The sequence below is a fragment of the Pseudorasbora parva genome, chromosome 4, assembly GCF_024679245.1.
Source record: "Pseudorasbora parva isolate DD20220531a chromosome 4, ASM2467924v1, whole genome shotgun sequence".
In the NCBI taxonomy this organism is placed as follows: Eukaryota; Metazoa; Chordata; class Actinopteri; order Cypriniformes; family Gobionidae; genus Pseudorasbora; species Pseudorasbora parva.
The window spans coordinates 55,507,426-55,517,536 of record NC_090175.1 but is presented as its reverse complement, the minus strand read 5'-3'; the positions used below and the strand labels follow the sequence as shown (position 1 = coordinate 55,517,536).

The 10,111-nt window shown below is 39.3% G+C and overlaps 1 protein-coding gene across 1 annotated transcript; it reads right to left on the bottom strand.

Moving 5' to 3' along the window:
* Positions 1-4,096: 4,096 nt before the first annotated feature.
* On the bottom strand, positions 4,097-8,770 carry LOC137074179 (2-oxoglutarate receptor 1-like). The gene is made up of 2 exons (XM_067442864.1): positions 8,643-8,770; positions 4,097-5,247 (listed from the first exon to the last, which is right to left on the bottom strand). The coding sequence occupies exon 2, from the start codon at positions 5,238-5,240 to the stop codon at positions 4,218-4,220; it is 1,023 nt and encodes a 340-aa protein (XP_067298965.1). The 5' UTR covers positions 5,241-5,247; positions 8,643-8,770; the 3' UTR covers positions 4,097-4,217.
* Positions 8,771-10,111: the final 1,341 nt, after the last annotated feature.

The window sequence follows — 10,111 nt, the reverse complement described above, 5'->3', positions numbered from 1 at the left end:
TCCCGCCCCTCGGATTGAGCCCTGTCAATGGTGAGTTTCCAGACCAAACATCTTGATGTGGGTCTGGCTTGTCAGGCTAGCCACCTTGAGAAAACAAACACATTTCTTTGTTCTTGCAGAGTATGTTCCAAGCTTTATTGATTGATTGATTGATTTATGAACCAGGTCTTATGACCTAATCAGCCATATGCTGCTCCCTACCTAGATTAAATTATTATCTACAGTAAGGACTCGCTGCACGTGTTGGGGCTCACAGGTTGGGCTCACAGGCCTAAAGAAGTGTGCAATTGGATGGGTGGAAGTATGGTATCTGGGGTTCTACTTGGGTTATGGACAGATGCCGCCCCCAAATGGATCAAACCACAGCAACTGTGACCTGCCTGCGTCCTCAGACCAAAAAGACCTTTCTTGGTGCTGGCTGGCTATCATGGGCGTTTGTGGGCATGACTATTTCAACGTCACCAGTCCCTTGACTTACCTCAATAAAAAGGTCCTGTGGAAAAGGGAGTAAAGGTTCAAAAGCGGGTATTTGAGAGTGTGAAGAGAGTTCCCAGGGGAGTGTGCTGTGCTGTTTCTGTGCCCAGAAGAAACAATTGTTGGTTTCAAACTGTTATTTTTGTGAGTGCTAAAAAGCCCTCAGGTTTACTTTTTGTTTATGTCTATAAAGAAGTGTGTTAATAAAGAGACAAACTCAAACACTGCCTACTTTATTTCCAGACTGGGAAGACAAAAGTTTGTCACAGACACGTATGAGATTCCTTTAATATCTTAGTTTTTTTTTAAAAGTTTTTTAAGTTTTGTTTTTTGTTTTTATCCCAGCAATGACATAAAATGGAGAGCAAATCGAAAACATTTTTATTTCTGAATGTGAATTCAAATATTTCACATCAAATTCCTACCCACAAAGTTCTATATTCTTACCCGCCAACTATAAATTCATTGTTTTATTTATTATTGTTAGTGAATTTTAGGAGAAACATCTGAGAAGTTTATATTTGCATAAAATATATATCGCAATGGCCTGCTTTCACAGACAGGGCTTAGATTAAGCCAGGATTAGTGCCTTAGTAAATCAGTGGATTGAGAAACAGTTGTTTCTGTGATGTCATATACTGATATGCATCATCACACTGCAAAGCAGATCTAGAAAATTTCATTTCACTGATGTGGACTGCTCATACAGTTAACCGGGAAGCTTTTTTAAAAATCCCCTTGGAGACTAAACAATTGGTTATTTACAATAAATATGCAGAAGCTGCTTTTTCCGTATCATCCAGTCAATGAGAGGCCTTTTCTTATGTGTGAAGAGCAAAAGAAGTCTGAGCTGATTCAAGAGATTTAATACACGTAAAGTTGGTAAAGGAACTTCATCTCATTTGATTCACATAGCTTTACACAGTACATAGTTAATCCCTTCCACCAAATGTAAAAAAAACACAAAAACATGCTAAATGCTATATTTAGAAACCTTCCGTGTAAGGTGTGAATTATGACAAAAATCCTGTAAACACGCCCTGATTGCATCTCAATAGTGTTTGATTGAGGTTTGTTCTTCCTTTACTGGAAAACAATGCATCTAAACATCAGCTGGAGGCTATAGTGCAGTGCAACGCTGTTACATAAGAGCGGCTTTTCTGATGAATTTGTTTAACAAGTTACTTCTTCATTCAGACCGTATTAATGAGCCTGTTCTGGAAGATTATATAAAACAATGACTATCAATTGAGCAATTGAAAGTAAAAATGTTCTGCATAAAATAACAACTGTTTGTTTGTTAAGAAGTCTGACTTTCACTCTGCAGAGTCAGTTGTCCCATGCTGATATTATTCAAGCACAGTTACATCTCCCTCTCAATTGAATGTTGTATTCTGTACATACACAAAAACTAAACCATGCCAATGTAATTTTTAGCATTTCTACAGCTGTCAATCTTGACTGACAAACTAACTATACATTACCTTCATAATACCTAACACAGCTTATTGCAATTCATTGGACAAACATTCGTGATGAAACCTAAAATGTGACCCACATTCACTGTTCAACTTTCTCTTAATAAATAAATGCATAATCTAGCCTATATGCTTGTGCGTTGGCGTGATGAAGAGATACTTAGCTGCTGTCTATGGCGACGTGTGCTGCAGTAGCGCTGTCATATCATATCATGTCATGTAGCTTTTAACACGCTCTCGCGTTTATTTTTTAGCATTGTCGAGAGGAGTTAAATTTACATTTCAACAACCAGATGTATTTAGATCTGCTCAGTTTCATCCGAGACCAGGCCCAGACCACCTCATGAAGTGGCTTTAAGTATTTAATTTTGTGTATTTGTTCTAAATGCTAATGTTGTTTTCTGTGCCCAGACTTGAGTTTTGTTTTATGTTTTTTTAAAATTCAAGAAGCGTTTTCTTTGAGCAGGTAAAATTAAAGGTTCAGTTATCTGACTACTACTTATCTAAAATTGAAAATAGAGGATGCAATGAATTGTCAATGTATTGTGATATCGAATTTAACTGAATCGATGACATGATAATCGCAATCAAAACAAAACGATTCGTGAGACCAGTGTAGGTTCACAGCCTTAATGTCAAGCCCTGTACAATGTATGAAACCACTTGAGGCTGTACATTCAGGTGAATACATTATGATTTAAGAGATTTTAGGCTTTTTTTGGAATGGTGCTTAAGAATACCCCTTAAAAAGTTATACAAAAATTAATTCGTTACATTATTTAAAGGGATCCCATGGTGTTGAGACTTGTATGGCTTAATATAACATAAATGATGTCTCTTACTGAATTATGTAGTAGAAAACCCATGAAAGATCTACGTTATTTAAAAAATCGATTTTATATTTGGACCATGGGCGGCGCCATTTTGTTTGCGTTCTAGGTTGATGACGTAGAGTGGTTGAACTCCTCAATCAGCTGGCGTTACCCGTTGCTATTTTTACCACAACGCAACTCGAAAATTGTTTCAGAGTTAAACAAAACAAATGAATTGCTTTGTAATTGTACTTAAAACACACTCAAACATACATGTGCACACAAACTCACCTACACAAGTCACAAACAGATCGGCGGGCGCGCACACACACACTGACAGACTGCTCTGTCTCAATCGCATGCATCATCACCAAAACATCCTGCCTCTCTTCCTCACGTTACTTTATCCCATCGTCCTACCTAGATATTTCCCTCTGCTGGTCACATTAGGCATTATAGTTAATCTACTATCAACAGTCTATCTGGGGAACAGGATGTGTTGAACAGGATATACACAGGGAATAGATTGAGGGTTATGTATGCGCGCGCAGTGCGTGTGTGTGTGTGTGTGTTCGCGCTGATCTGTTGGGCTGTGTGTGTGTTCGCGCCGATCTGTTGGTGTGTGTGTGTGTTGCTGTGTTCGCGCCGATCTGTTGGGGTGTGTGTGAGTCTGTGTGAGAGAGAGAGTTTGTGTGCACATGTATGTTTGAGTGCGTGAAGTCGGACAGCTGTTTGTAAATCGGCTTTACTCGTTATTGCGGTGGAACGTGAGACTGAATGACTGCACTCGAACATGTCCACTATGGTGTCGGACAACACTACAAATGTCCGTCCCTTCAAATAATGCACTATTTAAGGGTATAGGGTCGATTTCAGACTCAGCCCCTGTCGTGGAGACTGAGCAGCCCAACATCTCGATTGAGACAGAGCCTGTCGTGTGCGCGCCCGCCGATCTGTTTGTGACTTGTGTAGGTGAGTTTGTGTGCACATGTATGTTTGAGTGTGTTTTAAGTATAATTACAAAGGAATTCATTGGTTTTGTTTAACTCTGAAACAATTTTCGAGTTGCGTTGTGGTAAAAATAGCTACGGGTAATGCCAGCTGATTGAGGAGTTCAACCACTCTACGTCATCAACCTAGAACGCAAACAAAATGGCGCCGCCCATGGTCCAAATATAAAATCGATTTTTAAAATAACGTAGATCTTTCATGGGTTTTCTACTACATAATTCAGTAAGAGACATCATTTATGTTATATTAAGCCATACAAGTCTCAACACCATGGGATCCCTTTAAAATATCATCTTTTATATTCCACAAAAGAAAGGCATACAGGTTTGGAATGACATAAGAGTGAGTAAATGATGACTGAACATTCATGTTAATGTGGAGTTTCCCTTCATATATTGGCTATATCACAGTGACATTGACTCTGGCTCGTAAGGCTTGAGTCTCAGCTGCTTTGCTCATATGTGATGTTGCTCGTGGGTTTGTTGATCACAGCCACTTTAATGATTCCCTTAGTCTTCGACATGAGCTGACTACATTTGAACAGATCCATGAAGGCCTTCTTAAAGTCCCCAGACAACGTGTAGAGCGGCAAGTTGAAAATGATGTTGAGTACAGCGATCGGCCTCGAGATAATGTAGGCGGCGTGAGCGCAGCGGGCCAGCATGCAGTTGGTTTCTGGAGTGAGTCTCGTGTAGATTCTCAGAGCTCGTAACACGTGAAAGGGAAGAAAACAAACCACGAAGCACGTCAATATCAACACGATGAGTCGCCTCGCTTTAACGCGTTTATTGTTCCACATATGAGGACCCTTCTTTAGTTCTTTAATGATGCGCCAATAGCAAAGACAGACCACGACCAGAGGAAGCAAATATCCCAGTACGGTCAATGCCCAACTATACGGCCAGATGATTTCTATCTTGCTGCTCGCAAAGTCCAAGCAGTATGTTTTGTTGTTCATTTCAACCAGGTCAAACAGGTTAAAAATTGGACTTATCTCGGCCACCGTCACGGCCCAAACCAAGATGCAAGCCAACACACCCCATCGCTTCTGCTTGATGTTGTGCATGTGCAACGGATACACGATCGCCACGTACCGGAAGATGGCCAGACAGGTGAGGAAGAGGATGCTGCCGTACAGGTTGAAGTGGAAGATGAAGCGTGTAAAGTGGCACATGACGTCCCCCAGCGTCCACGAGTCGTTGAGGACGTAGTAGTAGGTCAAGAAGGGTAAGCTGATCATGAAGAGAAGGTCAGTGATGACGAGGTTCACCATGATGATGGTGCTGCTCTTCCAGGGACGAACTTTGAGCACGTAGACCAGCAGAGCGGTGATGTTACCCACAACGCCCACAATGAAGATTGCACCGTACATGGCAGGCAGGTAGTAGCGCTTGACAAGATCGTCCACGTTGGTGCAGTTGTCACTTGAGCTGTTAGTCGAGCCGTAGTAAGGGTTGCTCGCCATGGTTGATCTTGCAGAAGGAAAACATACAAAACATTGTTAAAGAGACAAATCATGCAAAGTAGATGTGCTAAAACTATTAGTATTTCAGTGACTGTTCTTGGTGTCCTATCAATGGAAAGATCTTGGAGGGCTGCTTGCTGGAAGTAATCCCAGAAGGTGTGCTTTGGTTGAGTTTCAAATTTGTATTCATAGAAAATTATCCAACGCACTTCTTATGATCTCAAAAACCTTGACATTTTTCCTTTGGGTGTATTTTTATTGACAATTTCTATTTGCACAATTTGAAGTGCAATGGAAATGCAGCTATTGTTAACCATATTGCTTAACAATAAAATTAAGTCATCAAAACACTCTCAGGAATCCGGATACAAGACTATTTCTATTTTTAAACAATATAAAAAAAATATATGGAAATTGACACTGGATAATTTCTAGATACCAAAGTCTATTTATAACCAGGTACTTTTAGTTTATATAAAGGCTATAGTTATTAAAATTAATATTAAAGGTAATCCTGAACAGACTTTTACAGAGGGGTTGTAAATGGCTTTTTGCATTGAAGTCCTTATACATTCAACACAGAGAAAAAAAGGTGTCAAAATTTTACTTTATGGGGTACAACAGCTTGTCACTGAGGCAGTACCCTTAAAGAAGGACATCTTTGTACACTTTTTACCACAAAAGTGTTCAGTACTTTAAGATATATTTGTACTCTAAGGTACTGATATGCACCTTTTAGGAGTTTAAAAATGTACAAAGATGTCCTTTTACGAGCCGGATCTCACGAAAATGCGTATAAATAGTACGAGTTTGCAATCTCGTGGAATGTATACGCCAAAATGAGTTTTGGCGTGCGTATGGTACGCGGTTTTTCGCGTGCATATGAGACGCACTTTATGGCGTATTATACATAATTTGTTTATACATAAAAACTCATTTTGGCGTATACATTCCACGAGATTGCAAACTCGTACTATTTATACGCATGACCATGAGATCGTGTTGCCTTTCACGGGTACTGCCCCAGTAATCACCCATAAGGTACACGTTTGACACCTTTTTTTCTGTGTAAAGGTTTGAATGAAGAATTTTACCTGAAGGGTTTTCTGTAAAATATTTTTGTAGAGTGATGTAGGGTTGAACCTGAAAACATTTTGCACTGCACTTCTTCAAAAAAAAATTGGTGGCCTTGATGGAATTAAAGTTATGTGAGCTTTTACCTACATGTTTTTTTTTGTTTTGCAAACCTTTTCATCTTATATGGCATTGAATATCAATGTGCAGATAGGTATGACAATAGGGCTCATTTACATCTCATTTAGATAAGCCATACCCCCTGTAAAGCTCCCCCATAACGCTGCATGGTTGCTAGTAACAACAGACGCAATGGGAAAAATCGGACCGCATACTATTAATAATAAAGGATAGCAAATGCTAAAATTACCATCTAAAAGTCCATTATAGTAATGGGTTTTTTTGGCAAGTGATATGATGCTAACGATTACAATTAAAACGACAGTTAAAAACAATAGGTAGGTATGGGAAGGTCTAAAGATGAGATAACGTGTGTGTGTTCTTAGAATGAACACAAAACGACAAACTTTGGTGTTTATGGAAACACACCCCATTAGAAACAGAAAAGTATTCTTGCAGATCTCGTTGGCTCCAATGAAATAAGTCATTCGGGCACACTTTCTGTTTGCCGGGGTCTTCTTAGTGGATGTCCTGTGTGTCTGTTTGAAGGGGATAAAGGCAGAGAAATGGGTAAAATCCAATCAGTTTTGACGCAAATCGATCAGAGGTTCGAGTCCGCCTTTTGCCACACTAACCAAGAAACAATTTTAGATGCTTTATTTCCACTTTTATAATATTTGCTCAATTCTTATTGAAAATAAATGCCTTTCCGATCTGATATGTGATGGGATAAGGGAGTAGAGAAGAGTGGGGCAAAAGGCAGATTCGAACCTGTGATCGATTTCCGTCAAGACTTGATGACATGCGCCTTACCCCTACACTATAGCCACGGTTACAGATTTTACCCATTTCTCTGTCTTTATCTCAGTCAAATGCTACTATTGATTTAGCCTCTGATATCTTATGGTCCAACTTGTCTGACGCCAGTCCGATTTCTTAATCTTCGCTCAGTTGTAGATTAGGACATTATCCAGTCTTATTATGCCACTTTCATCGTCGCTCAGATCATCTCTAGAGCCGGCCAGAGCGCTGCATAAATAATTAGCCACGAGTCCCTAAGAGGGTGGCTCAATAACAAAAGCCAGTACGGAAATACACACAGACAAAACAAGGTGATTTCAACCTCAAAATATACGCTTTTAAATATACCAATACTGCTATGTCAAACACGGAGAGGCTTCTTTGTGATTTCATCTAACAGATTCTGCAAAAATGCATTTCTCATTGTGCTTGAAAGTAGCTGCCGACTTGTGTCCCTTGTTTACGTGACGGGTCACAATTTATTCAAATAAAAATAATTTAAAAAAATAAAGGTCTGAGTCTGACTTAAAGCGAACAGAATGCTAGAACTAACAAGTCGTAACTCCAATCCACCTTTATTTATAGAGCACCTTAAAAACAACACTTGACTGAAGTGCTGAACTCAATCCACAAATAAACAATAGCATACAACAGAGGCACAACAGCAAAACAACAAATAGCAATAAAAACAAATGCAATGGTAATACAGTAAAAAAGTCAACCCACAGACTGATCCAAAAGCCAAAGAAAATAAATGAGTTTTAAGACGGGATTTAAAAACAGGAAGAGAGTCAGTCAGTCTGATGTGCAGAGGCTCATTCCAGAGCTCATTCCAGAGTCTCTGAGTTTACGTTTGGTCTTGGGGAAGACCAACAGAGCCTGATCTGCCTACCGGAGCGAGCTAGAAGGGGTGTAGGGCACGAGCAGGGGCCATGAAGACATTAAAAAATAAATAAATAAATACATTTTAAATCAGTGCGAAAGTGCTCAGGGAGCCAGTGGAGGGATTGGGAGGATGGGTGAGATGTGATCACATTTTCGAGTGCCAGTTAAAAGATGAGCAGTAACTGCTGAAAATAACTGTACATTTAACCCTTCCAGTCACATTTAGCGCAGCAAACATCAATGACAGCTTTAAGTTGTCACTGATGGCAAATTACTATGGTATACGTGGGATAACCCATGGCTAGCTGGGCATTAAACCATTTTAAAGTGGAGGCAAAGAACCAACCAACGCGAAGTGATCAACTCAATTTTAAATTGTTTTCACAGTGATCATTTGAAGTATAATCTCTGAAAATACCTTCTTAAAATATGTATTGTTTAAAGGATATGTTTACTGAGATGCAATAATACTAGAAGAGCTACTGTAATAACAATCTGTTTTTAGAAGAGGTGAATACTTACAGTTGAAGCTGATGCCACTCATCCAACCGCTGGTTCCTCAGAGAAACGGACTGTGGTGATCATGGAAAGAGTTTAAATGCCTGAGCTGATCCTCCTTCTTCTGATGAACAATTCCTGGCGAGTCCCAATCACATTCATTTGCATTCATTTAAGTCACTTCAAAACACACAGGCAATATGATCCGTCAACACATGAGTGTATGGGCGGGATTTAGAGCCACAGGTATGATCTTATTCAGATGATATTTGGCTGTGAGAAAGTGTGCTACTGACAAGCCTAATTCCATTGCTGTCAATGCGATATTAACATAATGAGTCAAGTCACCTTCATTTATAGCGCTTTTTACAATATAGATCGTTTCAAAACAGCTTTACAGTGATAATAGGAAATTAATGTAAGAGAGATTGTTTTGGCTGATTAGCTTTAGAAAAAGTTATTGTCCTGCTAAAGTACATTTTTGACTGATTAATTTCCATTGTAAATAAAAGCATTACACTCTGAATGAGATCAGTGATTCCGCCACTACATGATGATTATGCCTTCATCAATAAATAGCCAACGTCACCCGATCACATTTTCTCTTTGGCTTGTTTTGCCCACACAGTTAAAGCAGCCAGAGAAAAGCTAATGTTAAAGAGTCAAGGGTCAAGAGCCCAACTAAAGCAAACACTTATCTCCATCATGGTGACAAACCAAACTATTATTTTCAATTAAACAGAAATAACATCACTCAGGTTAGTAATGTGTGAAGCTGGTAATGCTGTTTGTGGGGTTGTTGAATCATTCTCTGATGAGATATATAGAGATGTAATGTCTTATTTTATCTTCAGTTGATTTCATCTAAAGCTGTAGCTGAAGTCAGTTGTTGTTCTTGGGTGCTTCTCAATAATATCCCTCCTCGTTTCCTCGCTCCTCTGTCCTCCATCCTATGACGCGGAAACCGATGGAGCTCAGTCATCTTGTAGGAGATCTCAATTCTCTAATTGCACCGCGAGGAGGCGAGGATCGATGAGTGAGGAGGTTTCCTGGGGAGTCGTGAGCGAGGATACACAGGTGGATCCTTTGCAGAAGTGTTTTATCGACTAAACGTGACACTCATTTATTCTCCTCCCCTTTCATATCGTGGCACAGTTTATTAATTATTATTATTATTATGTTTACATGTACAAGACACAATTGTTTGTCAAATAACAACAACTGACAGTTGCATAATTATATCAAAGCACAAGAAAATGAAAGAAACAAATAGAAACTAATACTATACAATGAATAAAAAGCAGTTAATAGCTGGAATTCGTTGTTAATAATAACTGGTATTAATGAATTAAAATATGGACAAATGTGGTATTTTGTGGAGGCTGAAGCTCACAATATAAATAGTTATCTCTAATATTCAAGAATCCCGACTAAATCCAGCGGTGCAGAGTCATCATTAACTGACCCCGCTTTAAAGTGACGTTAAAGGGAGC

What these genes read in the sequence shown, in the direction of transcription:
- LOC137074179 (XM_067442864.1), bottom strand. Translation starts at nt 5,240, where the DNA reads ATGGCGAGCAACCCTTACTACGGCTCGACTAACAGCTCAAGTGACAAC.